This window comes from Corvus kubaryi, unplaced genomic scaffold (assembly GCF_017639235.1).
Source record: "Corvus kubaryi isolate FWS band 111438036 unplaced genomic scaffold, C.kubaryi_AGA036_p1.0 66, whole genome shotgun sequence".
NCBI classification, from domain to species: Eukaryota; Metazoa; Chordata; class Aves; order Passeriformes; family Corvidae; genus Corvus; species Corvus kubaryi.
The window spans coordinates 25,953,360-25,965,508 of record NW_024582054.1 but is presented as its reverse complement, the minus strand read 5'-3'; the positions used below and the strand labels follow the sequence as shown (position 1 = coordinate 25,965,508).

General features: G+C 41.2%; 1 protein-coding gene across 2 annotated transcripts; it reads right to left on the bottom strand.

Moving 5' to 3' along the window:
- Positions 1–1,155: 1,155 nt before the first annotated feature.
- ZNF839 (zinc finger protein 839) lies at positions 1,156–12,042 on the bottom strand. 2 transcript variants are annotated; one of them, XM_042047811.1, is made up of 8 exons: positions 11,423–12,042; positions 9,615–10,520; positions 7,541–7,792; positions 6,707–6,799; positions 6,204–6,356; positions 4,998–5,087; positions 4,148–4,286; positions 1,156–2,519 (listed from the first exon to the last, which is right to left on the bottom strand). In XM_042047811.1, exons 1-8 carry the CDS (start codon positions 11,984–11,986, stop codon positions 1,543–1,545), a joined length of 3,174 nt encoding a protein of 1,057 aa, XP_041903745.1. In that variant the 5' UTR covers positions 11,987–12,042; the 3' UTR covers positions 1,156–1,542. The 2 variants fall into 2 exon arrangements, with proteins under 2 accessions (XP_041903745.1, XP_041903744.1); XM_042047810.1 differs by having other exon boundaries at positions 4,947–5,087; positions 11,423–12,041.
- Between the last annotated feature and the right edge of the window lie 107 nt (positions 12,043–12,149).

Sequence of the window (12,149 nt, the reverse complement as noted above, 5' to 3'; positions counted from 1 at the left end):
CCTTCACTTACAAGGTAGGTCTGTATGCTCTGGCAATTACCACCTCCTAAAAAAGAGGGGAAAAACCCCAAAACAAATAGTAACACATTAATAACTCATTAACATACAGTATCTTTCACAACTACTCATAAAAGGCAACATTTTGGGTAATAAAATTCGTCTCCTACTCAGGCAACCAAGAAAAAAACCCACCAAACAAAAAAGCCTAACTCAACTATGCTTAAAGGGACATAGTAGAGCAGTTCATGTAATCTGTGAATTGTCTTCTCTTTTGTTTTGATTCAATTTTAGTGGTTTTCTTCAGTAACAATATCATGAAAAAAATCAGTGTTCATACTTGATTTAAGTACAATTCTCCTGTCCTTGGCAGATTTGCCTGATTATCCCAGTAGCTGCATCTATTCAGCAATGAGGTAGCACACACATTTTAAGGTAACATTTTATGTTACCACTTTTCAGTAATGTCTGCTCATTTAATGCTGTTCTTTTGCACCTGCTAAACATATTGACAGAAAAGACAGTGCCTCAGACAGGATGCTGGTAGGTCTCCACAAAAATATAACATGATCCAAGGATCATATTGAGAGTATGACAAAAATTCAAGTAATTTGCCAAGTGCTCTCCCTGCCTAGAGAAAGTCCCTTTGTATTATGATTAAACAGTACAAGGTAGTGTGGAGTTACTAGGAAGGTCAAAGTGTAGAATTCATAAAGGATGCGTCATCTGAAAGAAAAGTCTAATACCAGTCTAACAAAAATAGGCCGTGACAGACTAAAGCAAAAAAAAGAATTTGGTACCTCATTAAGGAAAATTAGATCACTACTTACGCACCTTCCCGTTTATGTCTACGCAACAGCAGTTTTTAAAGATGTGGCTGAACATTAGACAAGCAACTTAAATACATTTCCAACTGTTCAGTACAAAACATATCTTGTTTGAGGCTATTTTTGTCCCTAACTCAGTGAATGCTTATTTCAGTAAGGATGAGCTAGGCTGTCACATTGTTCCCGGAATGCACAAGTGTGGATTATACTTAAAACTGCCGATTTTTCCAGGCAGATTTATGTGCATCAAGTCTAGATGCTAATGAATGTTCAAGATAGCTTTTAAAAAGTGCAATGATGGTGTTTTGTAATCTCAGTGGCAAAGAAAATGCACATTTTTAATATAGCTTTTATTTTACCCATATACAGCTTGCCAGTACACAGCACATCACTGCTGAACAGCAGTACAACTTACTGCATTTTTAGATGGCTAGAGAGAAAAGGAATTATGTAACAAAAGGGAACAGTGCAAGTTTTAGGGTTGACAAGATTTCCACTTTCCACCCATCCCCAACATATAAAGCAAATAGAACAATGTTAATTCTAGAATTTTTGGTTGCAATGCTGCTAGATTTATATAAACATAAGTTATAAAAAGTACAGGGCATAGAAACAGTTTACAAATAAGTTAAATTTCAATTATCTCAGTATTCACATTAGAAAAATATACATTTTATAATCAGTCTTTTCCAGAAGAAAGCTTATAGGGTTTTCTAATTTATGGCTCCAATTCACTTTGCGAGAGCAAAATATCTTCACTTTGGCCACCTGCTTCCATTGCCAGTAGTGCTTCCACTGTTTCCAAAGGTATCCCTTCGGGTGTGCGAATGTGCATTGTAGTACCATTGGAATCAGTCACAATAACGATGCCTTCCGCCTGAGACAAAACAGCAGTGTCTGGATGAGACAAGATAAGCCCCTCTGAAGTCTGGATAAAAATCTGTTCGTGTCCCTGAGACAAAAAATCATGGCTCTCATCAGAAATCTCAAAAGCTACAGTTTCATCTACAGTAACTGTATTCGCCAGCTCCTGTGAAGAATATTCACTCTCATTTTTGAAAGCATTTTCCTGGCTCCCATGAGTGGACAGGGAGGCTCCCTGGACAGCGTTCTCATGCGATTCAGCCTGAGCACTGTGGGGGTAGTTTATTGGCACAATGTTTGTTGAAAAAACTTTTTCAAGTTCCTGTATGTCATCAGTCATACCAGCATTATGAAGTTGCTCAGAATGTTCTTTAATTGCAAATTTAGGATTTTCTTCTTGCAGTTCCTGATATTTTGGATTGTGACCATTTTCTTCACTCGTTGGTAAGCCAGTGCTCTGACTGGCCACTGCCTGCTTCGGCATGGAGCTGTGGAGTTCAGGAGCTGCCAGTCCCCCCGCCACATTCCCGCTCACAAAGTGCGCCTGAACCAGCCCAGCTGAGCCACCTGCTTCAACAGGCAGCACGACTTCAGTGTGCAGCAGAGATGTGGCACCTGCCAGATCTGCTCCCTGTATGCTCACAGGCTGGGGATACTCTATCCTCATTTCCACAGTTTGGGAGAAGGTACCTGAATTTTCAGCATAGTTTCTAACTCCTGAATCAGCAACTGAATTATGTTCTTCTGCTGTCTGTAATGTACTTCCAGTTGTGCAGCAAGTGATATGCCTATCTTCTGAAAGCAAGATTTCTCCATTTAATGAATTAAAACCTGAAAAGGGAAAAGAAATATTATTTTGTTGGGCAATCTAATATTGCATGCCAAAGAAATTGGTTTTCAGCAAAAATTTTGGAGGAAAAGCTAGACTACTTCCCTGCTTTCTTTCCCCCAAATTAGCAAACCTGAGGCACCTTACAAGAGTTTCACAGAACTTCCCAATGAGAAAGTCAGTATAAAAATATTTAGGGAATTTTTGAACAGTGATATTTTATCAAGTATTTCTATATTAAGAAATGTTAAGAGACCTTACATTAAGAGGCAGCATTTTTCTGTTAATCCTGAAAACAACCTGAGCTGAAAGTCAAACTCAATTTTCTTCCACCGTGCAGCCAGTAAAAGACATAGACTTTACCAGGCACAAACTTGTCAGCTGCTCATCATCATCGCCATTAGTAAGTCAATGGAAGCATTTAAATTTGTTTAAATTTCTATTCCTAATCAAGCACATCCTGGACTCAGATATGTCATCAGGTTGCTACATATTAATGTGCTAAGAGCCACAGAGGCACTTTTGTCCTGTGCCAGAAAAGGTAAAAACCACAAGAAATGCAGTGTTCTACCAGTTACTTGACCTGGACCTGACCAGAGTCCCAAACCCTGAAGGTAGTTGAACAATAACTACTAAGCTGCAGTGGTATGAGCTGTCAGTCTTTATTATTAAAGGTCAAAAGGAACAAGTAGGTTGGTTTGGTTTTGGATTTTTTTTGTTATGAAAGATATCACTGCACAACAAAGGAGATGTAACGCTGCAGAAAGGACTATTTTTAATTTTTTGCACTGTAGACTAGCAAACGCCCTACTAGCAGGTGCAAGCAAAATATAATTTTAAAAACTCATAGCCCAGAAGAAAATCATAGTGCAGCAAGAAGTAAGCATGGTTATGCAGAGAGCCTTTCAGAGAAAGAAAATCTAATGGAGGGAAACAAAAATGACCATTGACTGAAAAACATGCAAAGGGCAAAAGCAAATCCACTTAACACCAACAACAAAACAAGGTATTTACAAAGAGGATGGTACTGATAGACGCACCTTACTACAGATTTACTTTCCTTTCACTGTTACCCTGCTAATCTGAAGGGCAGCAGGATGAAAGATGAAGAAATAATAAAAATAAAGGCAACCACCTGAAGACTGGTGAAAAATGGTGCCTCAATTCCAATACAAGATGTATTCCAATGATGGATACAGGACAGCCTACACCAGCTCTCCATTTCCCCCAAGATCCACAAAGCTCTGGGAATTCTGCTATTGTAGCTGGCAGGGATCAAGAGGAAGAATGTGCACTCTGCTTCCTCTTCCTCTGCTCTCCCACAGCTGACACAATGGTCAAGGACTTTGAGGGATAGGACAAACAGGAAGCACACAGCAGAGGACAGTACTATGCTCCTTAGTATCAATAACTGGATTATCATGCATCTAGAATTGAGCTACTGCTGTCTGCATCATCTATAACTTTTCCCTCCTCATGAGGCCTTTCCAGTTAAACAGTTGCTTTTGAAGGACTTGGGAAGCAAGTTAAGAAATGAAACTTTAATACAAAAACCACAGTAGCCTGAAGAACAAAGATTTGTTCAGCTCCTCCATGAACAGAACAGAACTGGAAAATCTGAAGAGGTTACCATCTTTTTCAAACAGTGTACACAAATTTCCACTATTTTCTTTCACTTCATCTTGACTGGCATAAGCATCGTTCACATTCTCTGTTACGTCTTCTAACTTGGTCCTTTTGGCTGGTGGCAACAGTTCTTCCCCTGAGCTCTGTCAATATAAGAGATGATTAACTGCTGCCCCTATAACAGTTGAAAATACTGGAAGAGATAATTGTGGAGACATCATGGCAGTGAACTGATGATCCTTGAAAACAGAGTTTACACTAAAGGTCTTCTAAAAGGTAAGGATTTAAACAGCCCTCACACTTCGCCAGAACTCCAAGGGGAGAAAACACAGCTCTCTGCTACACTGTAAACAGACTGAAGCTTGTCAATTGACTTGTCAGAAAGAAAGAAACTGTTTTCATGCCCCTCTATCCACCACCAATTAGCACAGCAATCACTTCTCCAACGTCTGAGCCTCCTGTAGGTTAGGCCATTTCCTCTAACACAGGTTGGAATCTGTGGGGCCCCCAGTTACCAGCACCTCAACGAAGTTCTTTTGTCCCTGTAAGACCTGTAAGTCTTTGATATTCTGTCCTGAACACTACCAAGTGTCTTCCCAAAGCACATACTTAATGTGCTAGTTCATATGCCCTGCTATGATACCACAGCAGAGAGTACTTTCAGTATTTCTGAACACCATGAAAGCCTTACTTTAACATGACTCAGATAATACTAGCATGATTTTGTAAGGAATAATTATGTGTTTTAAAAAGTTTTAATTTGTCTTAGTTTCATTGTTAATTTTCACAAAGGTATTCCATACCTCAGCTAACCATTTTTGTCCCAGTACATCCTCAGGCACTTGCTCACTAACCATTTTAATTACACATGGTGAACAAGAGCCTGCACCTTGCATCTTCTGTTCTCCACTGAGTATTTCTGTGATTCCTAGAGATTCAGCAACCTTTAAAAACAGATACAGGGAAAAAAGTAAAAGTTAGCCTCTCAGATCTGAATACATAAATGCTGAAATACAGATTCATTTTCTTAAAACTGAACTAGAATTACACCATGTCTAGCCTGACAATCACCTCAGCTCAATGCCAGTATTTAGACTCCCATGTTTTCTCCTAGCCTTCACACTGACACATGATCTTCATCTGAAGGTGACTGTTAACAGGCAAACCTTGAAAGAATGATGGTTTTATATAGAATCCAGAGACAGTTACTCAGAGCAGAGTTTAATAAAGATTATTGAGGCTCTCCATCATATAAAAAACATTTAAGTCTTCCTGTTTAGAATATCTCTGCGTAGTTAAGGCGTTTCCCCCCTCCTCACATTCCGTTCCTGTGCTTCATCCCTATGTAGATATACTACTATCCAGCTTCGCAAGGCTAGGTTGTTTTGGGGTTTGGTTTGGTCTTGTTTTTATTTTTTAAAAAGCATCATTCTATATTAAGAATGCACATGAACACAGAAGAGAAGCAAGAAAGAGGTTCCATCTGTCTTTCTAGATACAGCTCCATAAACAATGAATCTGGAGTCACTGAAATAATAGTTTGCAGTTTTATTAATGCAGTCCCTGCCTTTCACATTTGTTGGTATCACTGTGAACTGTATAGATGCATTCAGTTTGCCCTCATTTTGCAATGAAATTACTTATCCCTTCAAATCAAGGTCACTCATTTTAAATATAGACCCCCCCCCTCTCCTTCCTGATCAAACATCAGGATGTACTTTTATTAGCAGTTAATGCTAAAGACACCTTGCAGTAACATGCAGCTTCATACTACCCCAGATATGCAAGGCAGGTATCAGCACTGCTAGAATTGGTTTTAATCTTTCTAGGTGTATCCACTGACAAACTAGAATTGTAGTTTTATTATGGATTTCTTTTTCTTCTTGGTAAATTGTTGGACTTTTTACAATAATGTCTACTTTTGCTCATCAAAAATCATGTTGTCTTCAAATAAATTTACCTACATGAGAAAGCTTATCAGAGAAAATTAAAAATGCAAGGCATCTAAAATAAAGCAAGCAAACAAACCAATCATAGTTCCAAACAGAGTGCTTTATTACCTTAGCATCTTTTATTTCAACAGGCTGCTGGCAACTCACAGAATCAGAATTACTGAGGTGATCATAAGCCATTTTCTTTACCATGTTATGCAAGTCTTCAAATTCCCTGTACACATCTGGAAAGTAAGCTTTGGCTGGATATCCTTTTTCAACCTAGGAATAAGAGGGGAATAAAAAAGGGCTTGTTTCTCCCTCCCTATACTTTAAAAAGAGATTAAATTAAGATCTGTCAGTTTTGTTTTGTTCAACATTTTAAAATAGAAACATGCAAGTCAAAAGACTATGCAATATTCAAAATGCCACTGAACCAGGCAGCAAAAAGCAAGGCTTTGAGTTGAAACCTACGAGAGTTTTGCCTGTGTAAGACTGAAGTGATGTGTGGAACATCAACATGCTGCACAATACTAATTTAAGAAATTCGATTATGTCTCTAAAGGTATCTTTTTGTGTATACTAATGGAAGTATCCCTAAAATAATTTACTATTTTTACATAAAAACTCACCTTCATCAACAGGAATTCATACACCGTAACAAGCTTTGTAAGACGTGGGAGAGCCAGCTCCATTAAGTCTTCATTATCACATTGTTGTATTAGCTGTCAAAAGCCAGAATGAGATTATTAGGAAAAAGCAGCCCACACATTATGCACCCCATTTTCAGAACATAAAATATCACTACGTTTTTTTGAAAGATGTGCTGTATGTTTAGGCAGCTTTAAGAATACATGCAAACTAACTCCAAAATGGGGTAAGCTAGAAGACCTCAGAACAGTTACTACTCATGTGCAGACAAAACTCAGTCCCAAAAATGTTGCCAATTCATAGAAAGAACAGCAACCTCAGTAGCTTTAGTAGCCATAAAGGATCTACAACACACAGAAAACAAAGAACAAGTTGTGTTAGTTGGATTTTAATCCCCATTCTATCCTCCCCCAAGACCTTCTTTGTGGGTTTGTTTTGGTTTTTCAGGGTTCTTTTATTATTATTTCTTTTACTGTGTTGGAGAAGATATGTAGTAGTAGCTAGTAACTTTCCTTCTCCAGAAAAAGGATAGCAAGAATATATCTACATGTCAAAAATCCCTTTCCAGACTGAGTTCCCATTTTCCCTTTTTCCAGTATTCTGTTGGAAATATTTTTTTCTTAAAAGACAACTTAATTTTTTCTTCTTAGAAGCCATCTTGGGCTTTCATCTTGTCCATACACAAGGATGTAAAAAAAAAAAAAAAAAATCTTTTTGAAAATGATTCATTGAAAATAAGTGATGAAAAAAAAGGGGGGAAAAAAAATAGGGCGGGTGAAAAATACTTGTGAAGTAATTGCAGAAGAGAACCATACCTCTTTTAACCTAGCTTTTCTTCTGAATACATTGTGTTCTGCTGACACACTACTAAGTGACTTTGAAGGGGACTGACCAGGTCTGCTAAGCCTTCCAGAACACCTGGATCTTCCACCCGTCCTGGGTCGACCACGTCTCTTTGGTCGTCTGGGTCTTCCAGGTCCTTTTGGTGTTACGGGTCCCCGGTGTCCTGAACTGGTTTCATTTGGTTTTTCTGCCGGCAAGTGTCTGCTTTCCTCAGACTCTGAAGCCTTAATTAAAAGAAAAAGTATTTATTCACTATTTTAAACAGTTTTGAGGAAGACAATTTTGTAATTAAGTTTGCCATCTATGCAAACAATAATAGCATATTAAAAAAATGCAAAGCTGGATACAAGCAAAACTTGCAAATAAAGTTGTGGAATAAATCCAACACGTTAGTTAAGAATGCTATTTCTGCATCACATATATGTCATTATTTGCAAAGTTAGCATTTTTGAACCACAAGATGTCATACAAAATAAAGAGATTAAATAAACATAATAAAAGAGCTGTTTTAAGTGGGTTAAATACATTTAATATTTTTGAAGTAAAATATATCCTCTTTAGATAAAGAAGTTGCAGAACTAAAACTTAATTAGCAGTAAAACATACTCAAAGAATAACTTGGGTTTCATTGTAACCACATCAAAGCTTAAAGACTTTATACAAAAGACAAAAACTCCGGCACCATGAACAGTGACAAGCCCAGTAATTAAATATCAAAACGTACTGCCCAGTTTCCACATTTCAAAATCCAGTCTTTCCTAGGAACACAGCTAGAAAGTAGCTTCTGTTATAAGATCACACAGAAACTCAAAATACCTTTTCTATTTTTAAGTTATCATCATTATTTCAGTACAAAACTTTTTAACCGTTTAAAGGAGTGATTTCTTACTTAAACATCTTCCCTTCCAAGCTAGAATTTCTAAGAATGTTCTAGCATCTTTTAAGAAATGAGTTTATAATAGTACTGAGGTACATCAGGCTTCTTTGCATAATCTGTACATTTGCATCCCAACATTCAGTAACTCCCTACTATTCTACTGATTAGGGAAGCTCTAAAAATGGCAAATTTATGTCAGTTCTATCCAGGGATTAAATTACTAAATTAGTTCTAAATTTGTCATAAGACATGGGGTTGAGCATGGGGATCTTGATTGGCTTCCTATCTGTATCAAAAAACTGTACAATAATTCAGAGAGCAGACTTCAGTATTCTGCAATTCTCTTTTTCCAGAGATGATAAGCGAGCGTAGACAATGAAGGAAGGTTTGTTTGCTGCACTGGCACCTTAAGCTGTAAATTTTCACTTTCCTGAGAACAACTTCACAATTACAAATGCAAGTAATAAATGTGACACCCCTACATCTAAACGAGTACTTCCTAGCCAGCAGCTGCATCAACTTGCTGCAAAATGTTAAGAGTCATTTTAATATTAGAAGAGAAACTTTTCTTTGAAGTGACCAGCTTAAAACATCACAGGAAAAAATTAGCAGCTGAGGCAGCTTCCTACCCGGAGACTCAAATTTCACCAGTGTTTGGTGTGCAGGGTTTCAAAGCCCCACTTTGAAAACCTGCTCTAGGAAGAGCTGCAGTTCACTGTTGTGTTCCAAATAAGAGATTTTTCTGTGATGACATTATTTCAGCAACAGAAAATGAGAGAGCAGATGATGTGTTGCTGTCATGCTAAAGGCTGTAACTGAACAACAGTGTTCTTACCCAAATGCAAAGAATGTCATTTATGCAGACAAGGTGAAAACTGTCAGAAGCCCAGTAACAAATGAGCACTCAGTGAACATTTAGTTATATGTGTCTGTGCAACAGTACTGTTGCTGCAGCACTGCAAGAGACAATTTGATTTTTAAAGCACTTCAATGGGAAATTTGCCTAATGTAGTCTATCATAACTTGTACTGCTCAAAAATATGGATATTTCTGATATGACTACATTTCAGAAATATGGGTATTTCTGAGCAGTACAAGACTGTGCAGCTACAGAACTGCCATTCTACTTTGAATGAAAGAACTGACAGTTTTTCTAAGTAACACTTTACCTGTTCTCCAGCCTTTGAATCAACAGTTTCTTCCAGATTGGTAGCTAGTGCTTTTTCATGATTTAAAGTGACAGTAGTTGAATCCAAATGTGCTGGACTCATCATTTGCTCTTCCACAAATATACTTCCATTAGGCTTATTTAGAGGTATTTTCTGAGGTGAAGACTCCAGCTGTCCATGGTCTGGGTTAAGTTTATAATGTCTTGCTAATCCTCCTTTTCCTATGTATGATTTTTCACAAGTCTGACATTTAAACATTTTGGGTTTCAGATTATAATTTGAAGAACTGAATAATGCATCCTTTCCCTTCATCTTTCCTTCTTCATCATCTTCTATACTCAGCTCAGAGTAGTCATCAGAATCAGATTGATGACCATCAGCCAAATCCTCCATTTTAATGAATTTGTAATCTTTAGCTTTGTATTTGGGGGGGCGTGAAATCCGTCCAGAACGAGTTTTCACCTTCAAGGATTTCTTTAACTTGTCATCCTTTTGCTTTTTTTCAAGGCATTGTGTACTTGCTGAACTGGCTGCAGCCATGGTAGGATTTGGAGACCTTGAAGCCGATGCTGTGGCACGAGTAGCCCTCTGTCCATTCACCATCTTAGACGGGGGAATCTTGCTCACAGACACTGAGCCATGAGATGGTAAAGGCCTCTGCATAAGCAACTGAACCGGAGACTCAGAACAACTTTGCAGGAATAGCTGCTGCTGCTCAGTTCCTGAAACAGGCTGTATCCTAATTATGTGGGGATTAATAATGCCAAGTCCTGGTATGCTAGAATTCCTACCAACTGGCTGACTCAGTGTTAGAGTTTTGGACTGGACTGGTGCCAATGATGTCACTGGCCTTTCAGTTTCCTTCATCTGTCCTGGCTGAACTTGGACACAAATGGCTTCCAGATGCTTTTGTGGAAAAAGGGAAGAATTGCAATTACAAAGTATAGCATTAATCAATAAATACTTATCTAGATAATACACACATGCCCTTAAAGCAAAGCATGAAGAAACCACTGCACATCATTAGTTTTTCATTTTAATGCATCAAAGCACAGATTTAACATCAAAGCACAGATTTCCCTTCCTCCAAGCTATGGGTTTTCCTGCACATTTACTGCTGTGACTGATGTTCAACTAAAACATGTAAAGTTTGCTCTGAAGCCATGTCACAGCTTTGTCTCCTACTAGCAGGCCTGTCTGGAATAACAGGGTCAATGCCATCACCAAGGCACATTCATAACCTTCAGCAAACCCCAAACACGGGAGAACTACAATGCTACACGACACAGGCCAAAAAAAACAGTCCAGGACATACTATAGTATGTGTTCAGTTCACAAAAACTTCGTGGTGATGATTCAGAGAATCAGACGTTACTGTTCATCTCCCTCACAGTTCTGCCTGCTTCATCCAAATTTCTGCCTCAGTTTGGCTCAATCACTTGACAAACCCTGCACCCCAAACGTGGGTTGAAAGCCCAGATACTGTCACCTGCAAGAAAGGCATGCACTAACTTTCTGTATCACCACTGTGAAACAGCTCTTCTAAGCTGTTCTTGGCTGCACGTGTTGTCAGACCGAAATACTGACCACAGCAGCTATTAGTTACATTCAAACACGGATTTTCCTAAACCACATTGAAAGCTGTGCCTTTCAGCTATGGGACTGGAGTCTACACCCGACGGCAAGTGTGACTGAGGAGAACGGGGGGGAAAAAAAAAATCATTACAAAGGGTTTAAACCCGCCGGAGCCGTGGCTTTCATCCCCAACGGAGCGCCGCAGCCTCCCGCCCCCCAGCCCCCGGGGTTACCTTCTGCGGGAGGAGGCGGGCGGCCGCGGCGGCCCTGTCCTGCTGCAGGGCGACCTGCTGGGCCACGCTCTGCAGCTGCCGGGCGGCGTTCTGCATGATGCCGCCCGCGGGGCAGGGCTGCGGCGGGGCCGCGGCGGCCGCCGCCGGCTTCAGCTGCTCCTGGGCCTTGCTCACTTGCTCGATGACCCGCCGGAGCTCCGCGGGGGCCAGCGGCGCGGCGGCGGGACGGGGCGGCAGGGGCAGCCCCGGGCTCTCCAGCAGCCGCTCCAGTCGCCGCCGCCGCTCGCCGGCGTTCAGCCCCGCGCCCTCCGCCGCGCTCCCGTCCGCCCGCAGGTACAGCACGGTGCCGCTCGCCGCCGCCCCCGCACCGGCTTCCAGGGCGGCCAAGCTCTGCACCAGCTCCTCCGTCACCGCCAGCAGCTCCGCGCCACCGCTACCGCCCTCCTCCCGCCCCGCCGCCACGGCTACCGCGCCGGGGGGAGCCCCGCGCGTCCCGGGGGGCTCGTCCTCAGCGGGCGGAGGGGGCGGCGGCGCCTCGGCGCCCCCCGCCCCGGGAGACGCCATCTTGGCAGGCAGGCGGGCGCCGCATCGGCAGCTGCCCCGGGCGGTGTCGGCGGCGCGGGCGATGCGCGGGGCACCGGCAGCGGAGCCAATGGCACCCCCGGCAGCGCCCGCCGCGCCCTCCCGGGGCGGGGCCGCCCGGCGCCGACGGCGGCTCGCGCGGGCA

Excerpts from the sequence above, each read along its gene's own strand:
- ZNF839 (XM_042047810.1), bottom strand. The coding sequence starts at position 11,986 with ATGGCGTCTCCCGGGGCGGGGGGCGCCGAGGCGCCGCCGCCCCCTCCG. Across the intron at positions 6,357-6,706 it reads ATGAATTCCTGTTGATGAAG|GTTGAAAAAGGATATCCAGC; the intron begins GTGAGTTTTTAT and ends TCTTATTCCTAG. Across the intron at positions 4,287-4,946 it reads GACAAAAATGGTTAGCTGAG|AGCTCAGGGGAAGAACTGTT; the intron begins GTATGGAATACC and ends TTATATTGACAG.